Raw genomic sequence first — 24,178 nt, 5'->3', positions numbered from 1 at the left:
AGTCTCCAGCCATTGCAATTTCATAGTAGAGACACATCACTTAAAATTTCAAAAGAAGGAAGGAAGAAAGTTGTGAGATTGAATAACTTTTTTGGTGAACTAATCCAATCCATACAATTTCCCCTCAGTGCCAAATAATGTGGTCTCACAGTATCATACGTTTCACGTAATGTCGCAGTATTTCTCTCATTGCTGTCGCTCCCTATAGCGCTCCAGTCATTCTCCACAATGCAACAACATGCCAACTGCTCTGTCAGTCCAACGGGATTGTTTGAGAGCGAGACAGCCTCAGGGTTGATGGGCAGAGGAAGACAGAGTATGTGAAGGGCAGTGTCATCTGCTCAGCTCTGAGTGAATGTGGCAGTGTGAAACAAGCGCTTTCCTGTTCAGCGTTTCCATGCTGCGCGCCATCAAACACCGGCGCATGAATCTAAAACTACACTTATGAGGCTCAGGAATACATGAGAGGTGTAAAAATTGTGAAATGTGGAAAGATGAGCGAATCTATTCAAGGTTATTGCATCACGCAAGTAAGAAAAATCCCAAATGAGACCTCTGTAATATCTCCGCTGTTTCTCCTAGACAGGACAAAATCAGAAAGACTTGGAATAGTTCACCCAAATTCTATCATCGTTTGAGTCACCGTCATGTTGTTCCATACCCATATGCTGTTTTTTCTGTGAAGCAAGAGATATTTGGGCTTTTGTCCACAAGTACAATTCATACGCTTGTCATGCTCTAAAAAAGGACAAAAAGAGGCCATAAAACTGTCTGTATGACTATTTGAAGACGAATGGCAGCTTTGGGAGGAATGATCCATCAATATCTACACTTTTAGGTAAATATCAGTGCCGTTTGAGTGTGGGAAGCTGTGATGCACAAATAAAGATTCAGACTGAAAACCTTTGGCCAATTTCTGCACAGTCTTCCCTCTCTGTGTTCAGAAAAATACTTGTAGACCTGAAGTCATTACCGATGTTATCGTAACACATTTATTGAGGGACACTATAGAAAAAGAAAGGCAGCGTCAGAGTAGGAGATGAATATCAGTCACGTAGTAGATTAAAAGCAGTGTGAACGAGAGATAAATGCACGTAACATAGACACTGCATTGGCACAGAAATGTATTTTCTAATTAAAGATTTCAACTTGTAAATTGCCTTTCAACAATAGAGATTTCCACAAAGCAGCTTAGGATGTCAACCTAAAGCCCCCCTGGTGACCAAGCACAAGGTCACTGCAATAAAAAGTCTAAAGTGCCAAAAAGAAACCTTAGGAGAAACAGCCAAAGATGACAAATATGAAACAATTTTAAGCCCTGAAGCCAAGCTGTCTGTCCAGAATGATTACTGCTCTCAATGGCAGTAATCTTTGGGTCTGAAAAAGAAACAACACAAAAAAATACATTTATGACATTGCATCGCATAACACTGGGTCATAACTAAAAGTTAAATTCCCAATGCAACTTTATAAATGTGCATCATTTGCTTAAAGATCCACTGACTTAAAGAACATCGCTGAAACCTAAAGTAACTTATTTTCAAATAATAATTAATGCATTAACGTCATGATAATTATAACATTTTATATATGAAATATAACAAAATAATGAATGACATATTTATATTGTTTAATGTATTATATTAAAATAATATATTAATATGATAGATAAAAAAACAAATTTACAATTCTCTGTGCATTTGTATGCGACCTGATTGAAATCATGATATGAATTTTTACGCACATGATTATCCGTGCAAACAAAGCAAAGTTCATCATGAAAACACCTTATACATAGTTGCATACTAAATCTACTGTCTTAAAGATTTGATAAGCGCATAAAAACAGCACAAACTCTCAGGAGGACTGCCACAAAAACAGACAAAGTCACAAGGCAACCTAGAAACCACAATGGCCTGAATCCCAAACTCAGCCAGTGAGTTTATGTCTATATCGGAGACAGTGAGGTGACACGAAGAAGCTAAATTTATCCATGTGGACTCGCAACTAACACCCTGCTTTGCATAGAATCGGCCCATCTCTCTGGCTCTATGTGACATGAAAGAAACAGAACCTAAACAGACAGTCAAACGCGACGATCAGTCTCTTATTTTAGAACAAACTTTTGCGTCCCTCAGTCATTCAATGAGGGGTAACCGTTGGGTTCTCACAGGATCCAAAATAAAGATGCCAATTCGCATTACCGTCACACTGAGCAACGCAGCAAGGCGCTTCCTCAAATCTGTTGTGTAGGTTTACTTACAGATTTACTCGGGAGAAACAAAATAACAAATTCTAATTTAGCAACTCGACATACAAACGCGAGGCCAATTCAAATAATTGAATTTAGGGTCACCGCGGCACTGCGACAGCGTTTCTGCGATGCCCTCTGAATCTGTCTGACAGGGTGTTGGAAAACGCATGAATTGTGCCCTACTTTAAATCGATATTAATTTTAAAAACGTACACACACGCGCGGTCGACTGGCTGAATATAACTCAACCTCTTTTCTGCGTTTGGGTGGCTGATGAAGTCAGAGCAGGCCAGTTATCAAGCACAACCAAATGAGACCACAATTACAGTGATTAGCACTGAACTGCCAGCCATTTACTTCCAATTAGAGGCAAATCAGGGTTTAATGAGAGAGACAATGTAGAAAGATGATACAAATCGTGAATGTTAATGCAAACTTAAGACTCCATCCAGACCTGCTTAAAGTGACGCCTGAGGTCAAGACTCTCAATCATTCTTATTCCCACTGCTTAAAATTTATTATCCCTCTCCCAGTTTAAGCTTATCCGTCACATCTCTTCCAGATCAAGTTCATATATTTACGTATACTTCATAAATTTGGCTACTTTTTTTATAGTGTTTCACAATTAAGACACTTCTGTTCCGTTTATAGTAATTCTTTTGGACATTTATAATGTTTTATGGGATTATTGAAAATGTCTCTCCCAAAGGGACGACCAAAAAAAGCAGTTCTTTTCCAAACGGAGGTGGCCAGAGGGACTGAGGACCAGTGTCCACTTGTGTGGGAATCTTTTTCTAATTAACGTCAAGATTGATGATCACTTGCAAAACTCAGCTGCAGGGTGCAGTTCTCAGACATTTCATTTTATATTAATGGAAAGCCATTTAAGAGGAATCTTTAAATACTTCAGGGTATTATGCTTATTTTAGGGTATTTATCATTTTTGTTACTCCACTTTAACGCTGATTGTCCTTTTGAGCTATAAATCAGCATTGAACACACAAATTAATCAACTGGAATGGCACAATATCTAATCCAATTCATGAATAAACTGAGCTTTATTTACTTCACATTTTCAGTTTATAATTACATTATATATGCATGAAATGCAAATAATTTATCAAACTCAACCCCCAGTTCAAACAGGAAGGCAATGTATATGACCTTTTCCTATTTTAAGCACACATTCAAAAATGTGTATACTATGCGTGTGTGTGTGTGTGTGTGTGTGCGCGCGTTTGAATGAAGTACATATGCTCACTAAGGCTGTGTAATTACTTTTTTATGAAAATTGGTAAGATCCTTTGATGCAAAGAAACTGAAAAAAAGCATTTATTTCAAATATAACTCTTGCAACAATGTAAAAACAACTGTATGTCCGTTTTGTGATAAGTTGGATCTCAATAGTATTTTGTTTTGCTTCTTTAAAAAAATCTGTTTTTAATCTGCATTTAATTTTTTTTTTTTTTTAATTGGCATTTTTTTCTGTCTATGTTTAGTTATTTCACTTTAATGGCAACAAATAACTTCACTGCAATTCAACTGAAATGGCTGAGAAACCTATAGGAGGCTGGAAGCAATGCTGGTTTTACAACAACATTTTAGAACACTTAAAGGGTTTTTACATCTGAGCTTTTCAAATGTTCAGATATTTCTTTTGAAAGAACAAGTTTTTTCCCTCCGAAAAACAGTCTTGTCAATACCCACATCTTCAGATGAGTGTTGTTGTTTCTCTCCTATCTGTCATCCATCATTGTTAAAAAAAACGAGCTAAAAAGAGCAAGCTGTTATCTGTTTGAAACTGATGGGTGCTTCCAGACACCCAGACCATCACTGGTTTCATCTGCTCATGTCTATTTTGCATAAAATGCCTGCAGTCACGTTGGCTGTCTAATTGTTCGGCATTCTGCATTCTGTGATGCGGAATCCACACTAAAAACCCTCTCTAAAAGTCACAGGCGTCACAAAGGCTTCCTGTCACCTCAGAAACCATAACACGGGTTCATAATTGCTTGATAATGTGGAATCAATCTATTATTAGAGCCTGAGTGAAGTTGTGCGCTCATTTAAATAAGGGTGTTGTTGCAGTAGGATGTGCTTGAATTCATTAGAATTGATGTTTGTTTATCAACACTTTGCAAACACTGCGGGACTGAATCACTGTGAAGACATAAGGCTGAATGTACACTTCATTGCCCTAAAATTTTCTCCAGTCACTTCCAGCATCAGTATCTCTGATGTGGGCTAATAAAGTCCTGGTGAGTCAGTAAAGATTCGGCTCTTCACTTTCATTTAAATTGTCCGCTCTACCTCGCTCGGTAATAAAAACCTTTCGTGCTTGTTACGGTCATGAAACCGGTCATTACATACAGGATCTGTCGTTATGGCAACACTTAACACTTAAATAATAACACAGTGGTTTGCATTATTGGTCGGGGTCCGGCAAATGGAGAGCTAAAACAATATATGGCGCTTTCAAGTAGAGCGGAAGCAGTAGGATAATGTTTAATATCTTCCTGCTGAGAAAAAAGACAATAGAACCCTGCCCAAAACACAGCAGAAAATTTAATTGGTTATAACAGGAATTGTATTGGTTTTAATAAAAACTATAATGCCTGGCTACTAGTATGTAATGGATTCTATTGGTGTGACGTTAAATCCTATTGGAAAAATGCCCAAAACACACTACAATTAGGAATTTTGTATTAGTTTTACTGGAAAAATCAAATGGTTCATGGTGGTGCTTTAATGGAAACCATTTCAATTCCTTATTGTTTTTTATTGGGCTTCTGTTGTTGTTGTTTTTTTTTTTTTTTTTTTTTGCAGGGCTGTTCTGTTCATAAAGATCCTCGCTCTCCAGAGTGACACCCACACACCAACCATCATCACTTACACTTATAATGCAATGCCTATATTAAGAAAAGCGAAAGGAAGAAATGAAAGAGAGAGATCCACCTCTGGCCTTGTTGTTGTGTTTTGCTCTCTCTTCTCGGCTTTTCCAATATCAGGCCTGCTTCAACCATCTGAAAGAACAGGAAATGAAGGCACCCATATCACAGGCTAATAATACAAAAACAGTGATAGCAGCCCGGCCAAAACAGTCGGTGTCGACGGTACAGAGTCATCATGGAGAGAGCCGCCACCATACAGACACTCTGCACCCTGCATCCTGCACCTCACATCCACAAACCTAACAAGTCAGGATTTCAATCCCGCCGAAGGTTAAAAATCTAAATATAGGGATTTGAGCGTATAGCTTACTCTGGTTTTAACTATAAAGCCATATTGTAAGGTAAAATGATTAATTACACATTTAAGATTGGCTATTTAAACAACAGTTACAAGTTTATAAAAAAAAGTGTAAAAGACGAGAGATGGAAGTAGACCATTTTTGCAGCAGTTGTGGCCCACTAACACATCACCTTGACCCAACCATGCCACCTAGTGCACATACAGCAGTGTTACGAATTTCATTGCACATCATCTCATTGGCGTCGTTATTATTTAGCAGCTATTCATCAAAATCCATTTACAGTTCTCTTACTATACTATGCTGTTCCAAGATTTTGGGGTCAGTAAGATTTTTTTTTCTTTTCATCAGGAAATAGGCATTAAATTGATCAAGTGTCGGCAGTAAAGAAATGAAGAAAGTTGCAAAGCATTTCCATTTCAAATAAATACAGCGCTTTTGAATATTCTAAACATCAAACAATTCACTAATACTCTACATTTATCACAAGTCTTGATTACGTCATCTGTGCTCGCCAAACTTGTGAAGGCAATGCCTTGTTAAGTAACATTAAATCAAGTCCAGTCCAGACAATTAAAAGTTTTAAACGTTTAAAACACAGCGATATTTATGAGCAGATTCAATCCCGGTGCAGTTCTGTCCTCGCTCTTCAAACATTTTACTTCAAAAGACACTGAACAAGAGTGCAGAATTAGAGCTGAATTCTGCTCCCAAATAAGATCTGCTTCACTAACAGGGATCAATATCACCGATGCGTGCAAACAAAGTCAGGATTCGCCCTTCACTTTCATTTAACTTGTCCAGTGCAAATGGCACTGTAAAAGCACACCATTTCCCTTGCTTGGAAATAAAATCGCTCATGCTTGAAACAAAAGCTCACAACAAAAAAACACTGCTTTATAAAACAGAATTTTAAGTTTATTACAGAACGAGCAGCAATACATTTCAATTCTCAATATATTAAACTAAACATACAAAGCTTTAAACAAGCTATGCATCTGACAGGTAGATATGGCACCTGAGACCGTCTCCGTCCATACATTTGTTAAACATTTCTTGACTAGTTTTAAGCAAATTTAAAACCAATTATTAGCTTTGTTTTATCTGTATTGTAAGTAACAACTACTTTGTATTTTATACCTGAGACAGCCAAAGTAGTATAAAAGAAACCTGTAACATTCCCTGAAACCTGTAACATTCTCTGATAATAATTTTGATCTTCAGATTCTGAGACATTTGAACAAACTCTTAGCATATTAGCATAATAGTTTTTCAGGAATATCCTGTCATGAAGGTTCTTTTAGTAAACAAATTATTTCTGGTTTAAAATAAATAAATGACCTGAAGTTAAAACTTTGTAGCACGTGAATGTTTCTTTCTGAAAACAACATTTGTCTCCATCATAATGAACCCCTTATTACTTTTCATTCTTGTTTTTTAAGATACACGTACGATGTGGTCTTTATAAGCACAGCCGCCTTGCATCATCACGCGTCATCATCTGAGAATTTGAATTTGGCATAGACAATTAGCATAACTACTGACATGACCACACACAAGGAGCCAACTACTAAATAAGCAATGCCCAAGAAGTCGTTCCTCCCTCCCATCCAAGACACGTTGCTGAAGACCACCTTCTTACGTCCATCAAAACTCAGTACTGGGTAATCTGGAAACGTTACGGTCAAGGAGCGAACGTGGTTCGTTTATGCTGCATATGAACATTTCTACTTCTTGTGAAAAAAGTGAAAAAGAGAAAAAAAGTGCTTCTGAAAACTTTGCATTAAAGGTGCACTAAGTGATGTGTTTACATTGTGCAGGCAGTCATTTTGGACACTGGATACTGACACCAGAAAAAAAGTTTTCTGTCACCAGTACCATTATAGAAATCCTGAGAGCAATTTTCCCCATAGAAAATTATTCCACAAGCTATAAAAATGGTCCCTTTTTAAAGAAATTAATATTTATTCAACCAGGATGAGTTAAACTTATCAAAAGTGGTAGTTAAAAACTACATGTTACATTATGTTACAAAAGAAATTTAAACAACAACTGTTCTTTTTAACTTTTTTTTTTTAATTAAATTAAAGATTCTTGGGTAAAATCATCATTTTAGAATAATTTCCAGGATAATATGACACTGAAGACTTGAATAATAGCTGCAGTAACACATGTAAACAGCATATGCTGTTCTTTTATTTACGTATGTGATGCTCTTCACAGTGGCACCATGGTGAAGTGGAGGAGATGAACTGCTGAATAAAGTCGCTATTTCTGTTTTCTTTGCGCACAAAAACTATTCTTGTAGCGTTGTAAAATTACGGTTAAACCACTGATGTCATATGGACTATTTTATGGATCTTTCTGAGCCTTGATCATGTTAGGATCCTTGCCATCAACGGGAAGGTTAGAGAGCTCTTGGCTCTTCCTTTTATGTACAAACTTGTGCCATGGTAAAATATTTACAAAAGGGTACCTTTAAGACAAATTTCATCTGCTCTTTTGACTGTCATGCCTTTTGGTCAATTTACATATTCAAAGCCCTCTGTTTGTTGCTTCTGCATTCTGCTCTGGACCAGCTAAAAGCCACACCCAACCTGTAAAACCTGTTAGCCTGGATCACAGGCAAACATAGTCAAAGGACGTCTGAGAAACAGGACTGACGCCATATGCGGTCTAGAGACTAAAACATCTGAAGACTTCCTCATTTAAAGCATGACGAGGCTTCAAATCCTATGAACTTCAGAACTTGGTAAAATGAATAAAACATGAAAATCCTATTATTAATCCCTGTCTTGAGTGAGTTTTGACTTTCATGAGAAGGATACTGTATTGGACTGACAGGGAGTAGTTTCCAGCGGGGAGCCCAGCGGCATAATCACCCTCTGTGATTCGCCGGTACAGCTTCCTGAACTGAGGAAGGGCAGCTCTCCTCATCCACACTAGAAAGTCCTGGTTCAGGAAACCATTGTTGCTTTGGTCTTTGAGGTCCAGCTCATATGCCGCCTTAGGCCAGTTTGTGGGCTTCACTGTACCTGTTAATCAGCATTCATAAAGAACGTAAGTTTAGTCCTCGTATTAAATCCTATAATGTACCGTTACATTACAATTTTAAGGCAAATTACCATCAAACGCGCTTGCAAAGGAGCCATTCACAAACGAAGGGTTCCTGTACTTTATATTGTAATCAGTCCACCAGGAGATTCCTTTACCATCTAATGGTACTTTCTTCTTCGTATCATTGATTAATTGGTAGAGCTCAAAGGTGTCTTTGCACAAAACACACAAGTTATTAGTAATCCATTTCAGAGCTTAACGCATACAAAAATAAAGTTAATCTACAAATCTGAAATCATACCATTGAACATGCTACTCGCTATCGCTCCACAAGGGACAATAGGGGTTTTATTGGAGTCATACGAATATGGAGAGCAAGCATCTTGAGGACTCTGAAAAGTCAGATGAAATTTAGGTAGTGAAAGTGGGAATTAATACATAAAATCAAAGATCCAAAAGATAAAATAGCATTTAAAAGATTTTCATGCCAAAAGCAAACCTTGAAATATTTCGTATCACCAGTGAGCTGATAATAGTCCTTTGACACGCCATATTTTCTGAAGTTCTGGTAGTAATTAGACAGACCATAATAAAAGAAGACAGGGCCCTGTAAGCACCACAGACGTTATTAGTCACTTTCTAACATTGAGGGAGAAATATCAGGAGTTAAGTTTAAGACGGAGTAAAAAAAAGACTTTACCGTAAACAATGAACTAAGGGAAAATGTGATTTCGCAGGAGCAGTTCTGGATACTCTGGATTGTACAGCGGAAACAGGCTGAATCCTTCTCAACGCCGGTGTAATCCATCTTTGACATGGTGAGAAAAGAGAGCATTAATGTTTAATTAGCGTCTCTCACCTTGCACAAAACACAATGGTATGTCAACACCTAACTAACCAAACTAACAACTAGGCGGTAATGTGGAGTCAGAGGTTCATTAACTCTAAAACAGACTTGAATGCTTAAATAGTGTTGTCTATCCCTTAACAAACAAGCAAGCAATAAGTGACCCCAGTACATTTGTTTAAACTATTAGATATGCCACTTAACCAAAGACTGAACAAACTCTACTGTAAAATGCCAATGTGATCCACCCAGTGAAGTTTTTTTTCTGTTGTTGTCCCGCAGTAAACGCTTACCTCCAGCACTTGGATGGTCTGTGAGGTCAAAAAGAGGGCAATTCCGATGCCTATGAAAGCCAAACCAATGACTAGAAAGCCAGGAATGACGATGCCAGCAGAGAGTATAGGCTGCCATGCCGGGAGCCGTTGCTGTGTGAATGCCGTGTTGTCAGGCCGCTCAGTCGACTCTCCCTCGTTCTTCATCCCGATGTCCTCTGAAAGAAAGGACAAGCTTACTTTGTGCAACTCAAGTTCATAGATAAAATAAACAATACCAAAAAGCCCCATGGAAAACAGATCAGAGTGCAATGCAGCAAATAATACATCAGACACTGGATTTTTTAAACCAGGAGATATTTTATTAAAAATGTATCATTTAAAGATGTATTAGAAACCTTTTTACTATGACTAAATAACTTTAGCTGGCTCAATATCATAAATCTTAAAATACAAAAACTTATTAAATGTAACTATCGATGACTGCCTTAAACTATTTTAATATTTATTGCATAAAGTTTATATACATTCATTAAAACAAACAAAAAAAAAAACTCCTCAGTTGTGGCATCATTTCCATCCCACAGAACAATAACAGGTAACAGCATGACACCTGATGTGTGATGAAAACAAACAAACAAACAAAAAGCTAACAAAATATACAATTAACTAAAAATAAAAAGTAAACATAAAATTTACATGAATTAAGCTTTTTAAACAATATGTTTGCATTATGTAAAAAAAGTAAAAAAAAAAAAATTAAATACAGGCTAGATTCCTGTATGTGTATTCAGGATAAATAAAACATGAAAAAGCAATTATTAAATGCATGACTATGCATTACTTGAGAGGTGGTTAAGATTACGTGAGATGACACGTATTCTGAATGTGATGCATGTCACGACAATGTCTACTGACCGTACAATGAAAACAAATAATCTAGAGAGAAGCGGTTTAATAAATTGGACCTAAATGAACGGAATTGATATTAATGGACCCTCAGAAATGCATTAACCCTCCATACGTGGTAATAAAAACAGCTCAAAAGTTTGTCTAACGTGATAAAGACAAAGAAGGATGTTTGTGAGAATGACCTGCACTACAACAACAACAGCGGGTGACGTCGCAGGAATACAGGAATACTTCACGAATCTCGACCACTTACTGAGAGCAGAAACTTTAAAGCTTTATAAATACTCCACTCACCTCTGGGAAAAGATCAGCGCGGGGGTTCTGGCGTATTATAGGCGCCCGCTTTATAAAATCGGGAAGATTTGTGCATCGGAAGGAGACACACCTTCGCACAGTCTCGTACCTGTTTTACCTGTCCCGCAACTACATCGACTTTTCCGCTCTGAGTTCGCTCCTCCCACCCCGCCTGCGTCACATACCTGACTCCTCCCAGATCCACACGGAGCTTTATTACAGAATAAAAATTGTTTGCAAGTCTTAAACCTTGTTATTTATTGGCCAAATCTCATGTTTAGTAATGTAACTGAAATTAATATAACTAAAAAAGAAACATTTTACAGCTTGCTTCTATGAAAACGTTGTTGCAGTTTTCTACGATTAGGATGCCCATGTTGCACTTATATATATTGTTTAGAAGATATATTTTGTAAATATACTTTATTGTTGACAAGACAATACTATCTATATCCTTTGGGAGGTCTTCTAGTGGGTCCTGAGAGCCCCTGATTCAGTCAATTAAGGGCAAGGGACCTTTTATCTCACTGATTTAGGACATGGATTTTGCATACAGGTGAACGTTGCATGCCAAATTTGCATAAAATGAACCTGACTTTATGAAACATTTGATTGATTGCTCTTATGCCAATTAGAACACTGGGCGATTTAGATCCCGCCTTCTTTTGTCTCGTCGTCTACCCGGATTGGTTGGGCGATTCCGGTAGGGACAGGCGTCTGTTTCTTTGTGCTAGACTCCCCACAGCCGCGAGGAGGTAAATATGAATAATGTTTTAGAAACACAACGGAAGACGTCAAATGAGTCCGATGCATGTAATTTATAAATGTTTACAAGTTAATGTTATAATTAGAATGAATAAACTGTGATGAAGAATTGCGGTTTTCCTGGAGCAGAGAGAAAGCTGCTCGTGTCGCTAGCAATAGCATGGTAGCTAAGCAGTGCACGGGTACACCAGCTATTTTGTTATCTCTTCATGGTTACAAAACGTTTGTAAACGTTTGGTAAAATACATTATTTTTTATTTTTGTTCTATTTGGTGTTGTGATCCAAAACGTGTGCTTTATAGCGTTTATCTGCTGGCTCGATTAATACGTTAAAGCTAAACTTTTATATTAAAGACGGTTAATTATTGCGCTGGTGTTTCGTTAAAAGAGTCCGTTTGCCTCAAATACACTTTTAGATAGGTTCAGTGTTGCCGAATTTGTTATTATGCAACGGTGTTTTTTACGGTCTATTGAGCAGAGAAATCATGCCAAAATATCACAAGTTTAGTATTTTTTTCAGTTTTAGTTCAGTATTTACTCTCAACCTTAATATCTTCTTATACCCGAGAAGCTTTTGTCTTTTCAGCAGTGCTTTTTTTTGTTCAAAGCAGGTGCGACATCATACTTCTGCAAACCTCATGTTGCTTTGGGCATTGTTTCATGTGCTCTGTATTAGAAAAGAGTACATTCATTATGATAGGTACAGGACCAAGCGGTGGAAGGAATCTAAGATTATCATTATTATCTTTATGTAGGTGTATATATAGAGAGAGCATGTTTTATTTTATATGTTCTGGTCACTTTTTGTTTGTACACCTACACTCAGCTCTCGTTTCTTCATTTTAGGAGAGGCTTCTTTCACTTGTAATGCTGTCCAGTAAGAAGTCAGACCCAGGTTCCTCCTCTTCCTCAGGGGGTAACGGCGGAGACCGTGCTCCTGAAACCCTCTCTGCTCCTCAGGCTGGTCCGGCCGGTCCCTCTGCCCCAGGTTTAGCAGATGTAAAAAAGAAAGAGAGAGCCTCTCCAAGTGGAGAACCAGGTGGGCCTCCTCTCTCGCACCCCCCTGGCCCAGGGGGGGTTGATCAAGACTCGGCAGAGGGACGCAGGACCAGCCGCCGTAAAAGAGCAAAGGTAAACATCTCTATTAACTTTTCCCGTTCGTTGGACAGGGATGATTGAGCCAGGCATGTATATTTATTTGACTCAAACTGAGATGCAAGAAATCATTTATTTGCACAAATAATATATAACTTTTTATTGCATGGAGACTTTAATTACTAGTCTAAATATGATTAGTATTTGAATATAAAAAAATTTAATGATAAAATAAATAGATCAAATAAAATAAAAACTTAATAGACCAGTACTACAGTTGTGTTTTGTCTTAGGAAATAATGTCATGTCTTACCCTAGGGGAAGCAGAACAAGGTTTTAATGAAGCTTTTATTGTGCCTCCTGCTGCAGGTGGAGTACAGGGAGATGGATGAGAGTCTCGCTAATCTGTCGGAGGATGAGTATTATTCAGAGGAAGAAAGGAACGCTAAAGCTGAGAAAGAAAGGAAGCAAGTGATTCCTCCACCAGCCCCACCAATAGAGGAGGAGAATGACAGTGAACCTGAGGAACCGTCAGGTATGGAAAGAGGTTGGCTTGATAAAACATTTGCATCTTTTTACAGAATTTTTAAACATTTTTAAAATCTGTTAGAATGCTTTCCTTCATGAATGTTGTGACTTCTTAGGTGTAGAGGGGGCTGCCTTCCAGAGCCGACTCCCACATGACCGTATGACATCACAGGAAGCTGCATGCTTCCCTGACATTATTGGTGGACCGCAGCATACTCAGAAAGTGTTCCTGTATATACGAAACCGAACGGTAAATTCATAGCTGCAACCATTGTTTTACAATAATTAAAACATTTTATTTACTTTTTTTTTCAGCTGAAAAGCAGAAGCCAGTAGAATAGAAATATAAACTTTCTAGAAGTCTTATTGGTTAATAATAAACTGTTCTTAAATTTATATAATTTATTCTAAAAGACTGCATTAAATTAGTCAAAAGTGACAGTAACATGTTACAAATGTTTATTTGAAATAAATGTTTTGAACTTTCACTTCATCAAAGATGGTAAAAAAAAAAATATTGTGCTTCATGGTAACAAATGCTTATGTTTCTTAAAAACAAAGAATGATTTCTGAAGAATGACAGCTTTGACAACACAGAAATAAATAACATAAACTATTAATATAAGATTATTTTATAATAAAGCTATTGTTGAGGAAAGTTGGAGATCCCTAAACTTTTAAAAAACGTATTTGATGCAGCAGAAATTTTACAGAATCAGCAAAAATAATGTTTTGAAATGTGAAAATGTCTTTTCATTGAATGTTCAGCTTCAACTATGGTTGGACAACCCAAAAGTCCAGCTGACCTTCGAGGCCACTGTGCAGCAACTAGAAGCTCCATACAATAGTGAGTCTGTTTTTGCCTCGCATAGCTCTGATTCAAAACCCCTTTCTCCGAGAACTTTTCTATTACACTTCACTATAAACTTAATTGTGTGTTTAATGTTGACGTGTGTCTTCTTAATTTGTCTTTGGATCTTCTCTGCAGGTGATGCTGTCCTAGTGCACCGGATACACAGCTACCTGGAGAGACACGGGTTCATCAACTTTGGTGTCTACAAGAGAGTAAAGCCTCTGCCAAGTAATTGAGACACACTCTGTTACAATAGAGCAGATCTAGAGATAATAATGTCCAAACAAACAGAATGACAACAGTACAAGTCTTTCCACAATCACATTTGATTTGTCTGGTGTAGAGAACAATGACAGCTTGTTTGCAGGCATTTAAACAGACAAATGGTACTAATGCAAAGACAGACAGGGTAACAAACCACAACACAGAAAGCACTCTGTTCACACGCGTTGTTTTAATTAAAATCTCTTATGTTCTTGCAGCAAAGAAAACTGGAAAAGTCATAGTGATTGGAGGTGGGGTGTCAGGGCTGGCAGCAGCAAGACAACTGCAGAGTTTTGGGATGGATGTGACTGTTCTGGAAGCAAGAGTAAGTATATGCTGCTTTGAAACTCTCTACAGAGGTTTTTTATTTTTACAAATCTTATTTGTTTGTGGTAGGATCGAGTAGGAGGGCGAGTGGCTACATTCAGAAAAGGGAACTACGTAGCTGACTTGGGTGCCATGGTGGTGACCGGATTAGGTAAGAATTATCAAATGCTCTCCAGGAGGTGGCAGTGTTGACCATGGGAAAAAGACATATGTTTAGGCAGACATCTCTGAGATTTTTGCAACAGTTTAAAATGGAAATGCACCTCTCTTTTAGGTGGAAATCCTATGGCTGTAGTCAGCAAACAGGTCAACATGGAGCTGGCCAAGATCAAACAGAAGTGTCCGCTCTATGAGGCCAATGGACAAGCTGTGAGTGCTTATGAAACGAAAATAGACGTGTCATATTTGGGTTCATACATTATTATTAATATTACATATGCATAAATATTCTGATCGTATGCAGTATTGTAATAGTAAAAGAAATTCTAAACATAGTGATATAGTGTGAAAACAGTTTGTCACAGTTTGATGTACGCCATCCATAACACTTCAGTGCTTTTATAGTGTTATAGTTAAAATTGTGTATTTAAAACATGAAATGTCAGTGTTACTCTCGTCGTATGTTTAAAGCATACAAACTCTTCATGGCATAACTTGACATGAAGACTCTAACTAGTAGAAAGAACAATCTAACTGTCTTTTTCTCTCTCTCACTCTCTGCCCCCTCTTAAACCCCGAACATATTCTCTTTGCTACATCCCATCCTTTTTGTTTTTATCTCTTACTCGCTTTCACTCTGTTTTCATTTCTTAAACTGATGGATTGCCCTGCTTATACAGGGAGAGCGCTGCACAAGCGTAAGTATTTCTGTTTGTAATACCATACATCATATGTAATTAAAGGAACTGTTCTATTGGATTCACACTTGGATTTATGAACACTTTCCTGTTCAGTACAGTTCGCCACCAAATATTTGATGGAGATGAACACCTGTTTAATAGCAGACATCCTGCTTTCATAATGCTGATCTTCTAAATGTGTCGAGTTAATTATCTGAATTATTTAGGGACTCAAAATTATGAATTATTAAGCTTTGTGTGTCAGTTAAGGTCATTATAATACCTTAGGGAAAAGGATTATAACAATGCTACGGTTTGATTCTGTACATATCCAAACATAACACGGTGACAGTGTATATGTGGATAGATTATCCTCCGAAACGTCAAGTGTTCTGTGTTTGTTTGATGCCCATTTAATGGTTGTAATTGCTCAAGGTCCCTAAAGAGAAGGATGAGATGGTAGAGCAAGAGTTCAATCGCCTGTTAGAGGCAACATCATACCTCAGCCACCAGCTCGACTTCAACTTTCTTAACAACAAGCCTGTGTCTCTGGGACAAGCACTGGAAGTAGTCATACAGTGAGTGAATTCTGCTTATTTGCTTCATATCTTGAGAATCAAGCCTCAGAGTAAAAGCAGTTCTTGTCTTTAAAAAGTCTATTGAAAATAGACTGCTATTGACTTTGTTCGTCTATGTTCAGGCTGCAGGAGAAACATGTGAAGGATGAACAGATTGAACACTGGAAGAAGATTGTGAAGACTCAAGAGGAGCTAAGAGACCTTCTGAACAAGGTAATGCATGCGTGTACTACCTCCCTCTGTTACAACTTACAGCTCATCACACACAATTGGTTTGATTGTGCCTACCCTTGTTCAGATGGTGGCTACTAAGGAGAAAGTAAAGGAGCTGCATCAGCAGTATAAAGAGGCCGGTGAGGTGAAGCCACCCAGAGACATCACAGCTGAGTTCCTGGTGAAGAGCAAACACAGAGACCTCACAGCACTTTGCAAGGTAGTAGACCAAACTCGCCACATTGGCCGAATCCACATGACCTCACCCCACACTGACCATATAAACATTGTGCCCGCGTACACATATAGAAACTTGTATAGGAAACCACGTCAATGACAAATTCAGATTCTGGCTTGGTTGATTCTCAGTTTCTTTAGAGGCCAAAAAAAAAGGGGTTGTGAAAACTCTGTTTCTGTTCCTCTGTTTATCCTTTTTTTGTAAAATAAAAGCTAAAGTCAAATTATAAACTAAAATATGAAAGCATAAACGCATTTGTTGTCATAGAAACTGAGTAACTCGCCAGCAATGCTGATTTCACAATTAAAAGCCAAGCATCTCTCACAATGTCTCCTCAGGTAGCGACTGTTGACGCCTCTGGATCCGTCATGCTTTATCGTAATATCTCTTTACTGCACAGCAGTGTTTTTCAGCCATGCCAAACACCTCTGTGCTTGGTAATGGAGCATAATACCATTTCAGCCTGCTGTTTCAGTTAGGTTGTTTTAGTATTTTTTCCAAACCGCAGTCTAACACTGTCGTAGTCCCGTTAGTGCCCACAGAGCCGAAAGTTAAATTCCAAACTTAACGGTCTTAACTGGTGAGGTTTTAGCGTGTTAATTCACATAATCACTCTCAATTGTAGCCATTAGAGGCATTCAGACCATTTACGGTTGATGCATGAATTTTGACGCCTGCTCACTCGCATTGGGTTTTGACTTTATTTTAAACTTTTTGTGTGAGACTTGTGTAGATAAAGCAGATATGCAGAAAGTCTAAACTGTTTTATTCACATTGTTATAAATTCAATCAAAACATGACTTTTGAAGAAAATGATACAGCTTACAGATCAATATACATTGTTTTTAAAGAGGCCCAAAAAACTGTTTGATTTGATATGCACTAGCGTCTCTTATGCTTGACTCTTAAGGCTGCACTAAAAAAAAAATTAAGGTGGCACTTTGTGTAGTTGTTACAGTCTAATTATACATTTAAGTACAGAGTAATATTAATTAACTAGATGTCCTTTGTTTATAGGCCATATAATATTTAAAATTTAAAACATTTACATTTAGCAGACGCTTTTATCCAAAGCGACGTACAAATGAGGTAGGCAATAGAAGCAATTTATATCAACAACTTCTTGGACGCTTTCCCACTCGACCCCCGCCACCCTGGAGGAAATTTTTAAGCGTACAAATCCTAAGTCCAGACATCCAGTTAAAAATTTGAAAGAGGCTATAAATGTCTTTACTATCACTTTTGGTCAGTTTAATACAAGTACAAATTTAATACAAGTGAGTATACTTTCATTTTGTGTGTAGAATAATGTCACAGAGTGTGCTTGTCGATTTCATGCTACCTAAAAAACATGTTCTTGCAGACTGTAACAGTTTGACCGACAGAGAAACTGTAGCTGGATATTTCATAATTGTGTGATGTGGTTTAGGGGGAGGTTTTTCTTTAAATAGTCATGTCCTGGTTAGAAGGGTGAACGGCTAGCCCGCTCAGAGAGGGATGACTCTGCCCTCTGGGATGAAGCCACTACCGCTGCCCTCAGCCGTTCAGAAATGAGTAGACCTCCAAAAGTCTTACACTCAGGTGCTGGGGGAGAGATAGGAACGGCTTATTTTGAACTCTTTCATTAAGAATAAACTTCTGGTCATACTAATATTATGGCTAATGTAAGTTATACATTTTTTCAACTGTAAAATTGTCCAAAAAAAATTTCTCATTGTCTGCATTATGTTGGACACCATGCTCTCTAGATAAAGGTTTCACCATCTTTTATTGAAAAACCCACATATGTGTTGATTTCTGATCCTGTCCTATTGCTGCAGGAGTATGATGAGCTGGTGGAGATGCAGGTAAAGTTAGAGGAGAGACTGCAAGAGCTGGAGGCCAATCCACCCAGGTAATCAAATATAACACATGCAAGTAATAAAACCCTCTGAGGTCACATTAGCATACCTGTCTTTCCTTCCAAATGGACTTCCAAGTAATGTCATTCTGGATCTCTATTTCAGTGATGTTTATCTGTCTTCGAGAGACCGACAGATTCTTGACTGGCACTTTGCAAACCTTGAGTTTGCCAACGCTACACCCCTTTCAACACTCTCACTCAAACACTGGGATCAGGTACACCACTGCCACTTTTTTTACCAAGCATCTTACATGTCTAGAGAATGGTGCTCAATATAAAAAAAATTGGGAATCAAACCAATGACATTTCTATATTTTAAATGAAACAAAGCTTGCTTCTGCAACCTGCTCCTTTTCCTTTTGTTTGTGTAGGATGATGATTTTGAGTTCACGGGCAGTCACCTAACAGTGCGAAATGGATACTCGTGTGTCCCAGTGGCACTTGCGGAGGGTTTGGATATCAAACTCAACACTGCAGTGAGACAGGTCCGATACACATCATCTGGTGAGTCAGTCAGTCCAGCTCCTGCTGTTTTGGGACTATATTTCGGTGCGTTTGTGTATTTACATTTATGACCGTCATTTCCTCCCTGTCTCAGGTTGTGAGGTGATTGCGGTGAATACCCGCTCCACTACCCAGACGTTCATTTATAAGTGTGATGCTGTGTTGTGTACTCTTCCTTTGGGAGTGCTGAAGCAGCAGCCACCAGCCGTGCAGTTTGTGCCTCCTCTGCCAGAATGGAAGACGGCTGCCATCCAGAGAATGGGCTTTGGGAACCTCAACAAGGTGTGAATATTTCCTGTTTATTTATTTGCAGATGGGAGGGTGTTGATGTAATGACAACTCCAGCCTGTATCAGCTTGGGCGTTTTATGTGCGTTTATCTACCTAATCCACTTTGGCTAAAAAAAGAGTGGTTTGATCAAGTTATTTTAATATGATACATATAGGTGTGTGTTCAGTGATTACTTAATTTACCCCCTCACATATTGCATGTGCAGGATGCGTCATCCTCCTCTGCACTCTCTCTCTCCCCCCTCGCTTCATCTCCTAGTTCAGCTGCAGCAAAAAATACTGCAGTATTATGCAATTGTCCTGCTCCGTTTCCCTGTTTTTGTCACAAGAGGGCACAGTGTGGTACCAGATTCATTCACAGTTCTGTTCTATCAGAAACAGCTGTGTATAACACACCGCAGGATGTCAGAAATGTTCACTGAAACACTTTTTCAATGACTCCATTGAAAACATGCAGTTTTTTTTTTTTTTTTTTTAAGATTTTGTACTTTTTTTCTTTAGCATTTTTATCATTTAAGTGATCAAAATGATCTCTTGGTAGTAGCTTTAGGCGTCTTTGTGGCATTTTACGTACACGTTGCATTCGTAAGTATCTGCTAAAATATGTGCATTTGATTCAAAATTGCATTACGGTTTTTTTAATTGGGCTTCATTTAAGGGTTAGATCAGTGGTTTCTCAGGACCCACTGCTTTGCACATTTTGCATGTCTCCCTTATCTGGCGCACTCATTTGAATTCATGGAGCTCTTTCCTAATGAGCTGATGGTCTGAATCAGGTGTGTAAATTAGCAGAGGTATGGGTCCCCAGGAATAAGTTTGAAAACCACTGGGTTAGATTAACTTCAAAATTAAAATTCTGGCAGTTTACTCACTCTTATGCCATTCCAAACCTGTATGACTTTCTTTTGTGTAACACAGATGATCATTTGAAGACTGTTGGTTACCAAACAGTTTTGATGTCCATTTGACTTTCATTGTATAAAAAAAAAATTAATTTAAAAGATCTTCTGTTTCACTGAAGAAAGCTAAATTTAAAAAGACCCATTCCTTCCTAATTTTGCTGTCCTTGTCCTAGGTGGTCTTGTGTTTTGATAGAGTATTCTGGGACCCCAGTGTTAACCTATTTGGACATGTGGGAAGTACTACGGCCAGTCGAGGGGAACTGTTTCTTTTCTGGAATCTCTACAAAGGTAATCATCCTTCAGTTTAGGGTTGTTTCTGTGTATTGTGATACAACCATAACAAACATTTTAACTTGGGGTTATTCATTATTTCTTTATATTCTTTACTATTCCTAGACATAATAAAGCTGCTGTTGATTTGTTAGGTAAATTAAATAAAACCATTTACATTTATTTAACTTTACTGTGTGGCCTCCCGTTTATGTTGTGACTGTAAAAAAGCAGGTCATGTTATACAATGCAGGCTCGTCCGGGATAGCTGCATGTATAAATAATTGCATAATGATTTTGGGTGTTCACCTGTGTAAATGAGTAGACTTTAAGTAGTTCACGTTATTATAATGTAATAATTTGAAGCTTCCAATACTGACTATATATCAGTAATAAAAATATTGGAAGAAAATCGTCTAATTTTAGTGGCAGAATTCTGTAATTCAGAGCTCACTTTGAATTTGACTTTTTTTTGTCTTCTCAGCTCCTATACTGCTGGCTCTGATGGCAGGAGAGGCCGCAGGCATCATGGAGAACATCAGTGATGATGTCATCGTTGGCCGCTGTCTGGCAATCCTCAAGGGCATCTTTGGAAGCAGCGCAGTACCTCAGGTGAGCTCGGATGTGTCAGAATATATTACTTAATTGTAGTTCTTCACTGTGCAACAAAAGCTTGTGTGAATAACAGTCATGAGAGGAAACCTCAAACTAAATCTAATGAAAAGAGTTGAGTCCTCTAATATATCACACACTGAGACTCTGCGGCTCTTTCCCGTGGTATGGAGCATCTGGCTCTGCTCCAACTACAACAAACCGACTATGTGTTCTGTGTCTGTCGTCATGGCAGCCAAAGGAGACGGTGGTGAGTCGCTGGCGTGCCGACCCTTGGGCCCGTGGCTCTTACTCGTACGTAGCAGCCGGTTCCTCTGGTAATGACTATGATCTCATGGCCCAGCCCATCACACCTGGTCCTGCCATACCTGGAGCCTCACAGGTGAGTGTCTTAGCTCATTTCCTCCGAGATGCTAATGTCGGCAGAAGCAGATGTCATGCTGATTGTGTGCGTTTTGCAGCCCGTTCCACGTCTGTTCTTCGCTGGTGAACACACCATCAGAAACTACCCCGCCACGGTCCACGGCGCTCTGCTGAGTGGGCTGAGAGAGGCAGGAAGGATCGCTGATCAGTTCCTAGGAGCCATGTACACTATGCCACGCCAAGCCACTGCCAATCCAAACCCACAGCCATCCCCCAGCATCCAATAAACATCTAAACCCACTCATGATGTGCACAGTGAGAGTATGTGAGTTGGGGATTTTCAGCGAAAGAATGTCTTGCTAGATAAAGAGCGGGCAGGTCAAGTAAGGACACCGGGTGACTCCTTAGACTGGGAATGTGTGTGTGTGTGTGTTAATGGGAGAGTTTGTCTGCGTGTAAGAACATGCCTTTAGGGAAATCATTCACTAATCGGCGAGCTGGAGATTTAAAGCAACCCTTCACTCATTTACTTTCTGCTGCTGTAGCTTTTCTGGCTAACTTCTAAGGCAACTGAAAGGACAGGTGGATGGTTCCAGAAGAATTCCTGGGTGTTCTGGAGTTTACCTGGAATGGTTTGTTCCCACTGAGGCATATATAAGAACAGGGGCTGTTATTCACACGTAACGCAGCACATGACGCCCTCGAACACGAGCATTAAAAGTACAATTGTAAAAACCAGATAGGAGATGGATATGGATGCATTAGTTGAAACCCGACTGCCTACCCAACCCATTCCTTTTTATTTTTTCAGAATATTAAGAAAAGAACAAAAAGAAAGTCGAAAGCAAATGTTATGATTTTGCTATGTCCCTCACTTTATAGATTGAATGTTTTGTTTAGGAAAAATAGCTTATTAGCTGGAATGCACATGAAGTGTTGCTAATAGGTCTGTTTCTGTTAAAATAGAATATCAGTTATAGCTTTGTATCTTTTTTTTGAGCAGCTCATGGTTTTCTTAAGTTTTATGCGTTTAATTATTGTCATTGCAATCTTTTTTTATATGTGTGTTTTTTTGGTAGTAAAAATAAACATGAAGTCTGCTTCATACCCCCTGCTTTCTAGTGTTTTTTTTTTTTTTTTTTTTTTTTTCCTCCATTTCAGTATTAGGTTTTCCTTAAAGAGAGTTCAGAATGGATGCATACTTTGTGCTCCACTGTGATGCTGTATAAATTGTGAATATTAATATTAATATAATATTAATACTTTTTTTTTTCTTCACATTTAAAACATTTTAAGAGCCTGTTCATTTTAAGAACTGTTCACAGTTTCATACTAAACACATTTAAGCTTTCTAGCAATACTGCAAGTCATGTTAAAGTTGAAGTAAAATTAAAATTCTAAATGTTCTTGGTCTTGATATAAATGATTTGTGTATTTTTTTTTAAAGTTTTGAATCAAAATGTTATAAATGAAATGACAGCTGACTTTCTGGCAATGTATGCTGGACAACTCGAGTCATTCTCCATTCGAGTCCTCAGTACACCCATCCATCCGTTTTCTGCCGCTTGTCTGAGTCCAGGTCACTGGGGCAGCAGTCGGGACACCCAGACTTCCCTCTCCCCAGACACTTCCTCCAGCTCTTCCGGGGGAACTCTTAGGCGCTCCCAGGCCAGCCGAGAGACCTGAAGACACTGTCTTGTTTATTTTTTTTATTTCCCTAGATTGTCATAGTATGCACTTTTTAAAATATTCTTTCATTACTTCTTTCAAATCACAATATTAAAAAGTAAAAAATGTTTTTGTAGAAGTTTGTGCTTAATACATTAATTCTATAGAAATCCACATATAGAATACACAATATATTGGTCAAACACTCTTGTTAACCTGCTTCTTTAGCCCCTAAAGCCTCATGGTCTCATTTTTCTTTCTTTTTTTTTGGTTCCTTCCCATTTCTGTATGCTTTTGCTTTTTTTATTCTTAGTTTCTCCAGTGTTTTCGCATGTCATGCTGCCCAGAGGCTTTTTTGGCCTCTTTTTTGGCGCTCCCTGTTCTTGCTATAACCCCTCCAGGCCTCTGGCCTCAGCCCCAGTTTGTGTGGTGTGGGCCCTGGCAGCTGTGCTGCATTGTGGGAGTCTGAGGGACCTGAGCTGATATTGGCCCCTGCAGTTTAGTCCATGATTAGAGCCTTGAGCAGGCTGCACCACGATGCCACAACCGTACTTTAATTCATAATACTGCAGTCGTCCAGTGGTTTTGATAATGTGAGTACATTCGGCTCGTTGACCGCAGAGCCAAATTGGCCTCAAATCATGTCTATTAGATATTACGGTATTTTGTGGATGCTTTTATGTTGAACTGTTAACTGCAGGCAACTTCGAGACCAGTCCCTCTAGATTTATTGTCTTTTCTAGAGCCCGTAGCGTTAGCCGGATAGCAGGAAATGATTCGCGAACTTGCTCTGCCTCAGGACAGACTCCATCATCTGGTTGCATAATATTGAAATTGATTGACAGTTCGACTCAGTATTTTAACACCTTTGACGTATAACAATATTCTCAAAGACACCTGGATGCCCTCTGGGATATCTGATTAATATTTCACTGCGTCATGCTCAGAGTATGTGATTTTTGATGCACAGGTATTGCAGTAACGAGTACAACTCAAACCTGACTCATTCTGTTCACAGGCGGATATTACTCTTAATCACCCACACACTACAACTACTTCACAGCGCAGAAACCCCCATAC

The 24,178-nt window shown here is 38.5% G+C and overlaps 2 protein-coding genes across 7 annotated transcripts; one reads left to right on the top strand and one right to left on the bottom strand.

Annotated features, from left to right (window-relative positions):
• Nucleotides 1-6,397: 6,397 nt before the first annotated feature.
• Nucleotides 6,398-11,038, bottom strand: tmem30b (transmembrane protein 30B). Its single transcript, XM_043262298.1, has 8 exons — nucleotides 10,887-11,038; nucleotides 9,702-9,898; nucleotides 9,262-9,369; nucleotides 9,061-9,168; nucleotides 8,863-8,953; nucleotides 8,630-8,773; nucleotides 8,333-8,539; nucleotides 6,398-7,173 (listed from the first exon to the last, which is right to left on the bottom strand). Exons 2-8 carry the CDS (start codon nucleotides 9,885-9,887, stop codon nucleotides 6,992-6,994), a joined length of 1,026 nt encoding a protein of 341 aa, XP_043118233.1. The 5' UTR covers nucleotides 9,888-9,898; nucleotides 10,887-11,038; the 3' UTR covers nucleotides 6,398-6,991.
• Nucleotides 11,039-11,551: 513 nt separating this feature from the next.
• On the top strand, nucleotides 11,552-22,537 carry kdm1a (lysine (K)-specific demethylase 1a). 6 transcript variants are annotated; one of them, XM_043263242.1, is made up of 21 exons: nucleotides 11,552-11,641; nucleotides 12,498-12,782; nucleotides 13,113-13,293; nucleotides 13,391-13,524; nucleotides 14,043-14,121; nucleotides 14,263-14,355; nucleotides 14,610-14,716; nucleotides 14,788-14,869; nucleotides 14,993-15,087; nucleotides 15,558-15,575; nucleotides 15,993-16,135; nucleotides 16,258-16,348; nucleotides 16,434-16,568; nucleotides 18,407-18,480; nucleotides 18,593-18,704; nucleotides 18,861-18,993; nucleotides 19,088-19,275; nucleotides 20,359-20,473; nucleotides 20,940-21,067; nucleotides 21,303-21,449; nucleotides 21,529-22,537. In XM_043263242.1, exons 2-21 carry the CDS (start codon nucleotides 12,519-12,521, stop codon nucleotides 21,715-21,717), a joined length of 2,508 nt encoding a protein of 835 aa, XP_043119177.1. In that variant the 5' UTR covers nucleotides 11,552-11,641; nucleotides 12,498-12,518; the 3' UTR covers nucleotides 21,718-22,537. The 6 variants fall into 6 exon arrangements, with proteins under 6 accessions (XP_043119177.1, XP_043119180.1, XP_043119178.1 ...); XM_043263245.1 differs by lacking the exon at nucleotides 11,552-11,641 and having other exon boundaries at nucleotides 13,116-13,281; XM_043263243.1 differs by lacking the exon at nucleotides 11,552-11,641 and having other exon boundaries at nucleotides 13,116-13,293.
• Nucleotides 22,538-24,178: the final 1,641 nt, after the last annotated feature.

This window comes from Puntigrus tetrazona, chromosome 17 (assembly GCF_018831695.1).
Source record: "Puntigrus tetrazona isolate hp1 chromosome 17, ASM1883169v1, whole genome shotgun sequence".
Classification (NCBI taxonomy): Eukaryota; Metazoa; Chordata; class Actinopteri; order Cypriniformes; family Cyprinidae; genus Puntigrus; species Puntigrus tetrazona.
Note: the sequence above shows the minus strand (reverse complement) of the source record. Positions and strands in the feature narration are given on the sequence as shown.

Coding starts and splice junctions, on each gene's coding strand:
- tmem30b (XM_043262298.1), bottom strand. CDS start 9,887: ATGAAGAACGAGGGAGAGTCGACTGAGCGGCCTGACAACACGGCATTC. Junction 8,540..8,629: donor CTTTGCAAGCGCGTTTGATG/GTAATTTGCCTT, acceptor GCTGATTAACAG/GTACAGTGAAGCCCACAAAC. Junction 7,174..8,332: donor CTCCCTGTCAGTCCAATACA/GTATCCTTCTCA, acceptor TAACGTTTCCAG/ATTACCCAGTACTGAGTTTT.
- kdm1a (XM_043263242.1), top strand. CDS start 12,519: ATGCTGTCCAGTAAGAAGTCAGACCCAGGTTCCTCCTCTTCCTCAGGG. Junction 16,349..16,433: donor TAAGAGACCTTCTGAACAAG/GTAATGCATGCG, acceptor ACCCTTGTTCAG/ATGGTGGCTACTAAGGAGAA. Junction 18,481..18,592: donor CTGGAGGCCAATCCACCCAG/GTAATCAAATAT, acceptor TCTCTATTTCAG/TGATGTTTATCTGTCTTCGA.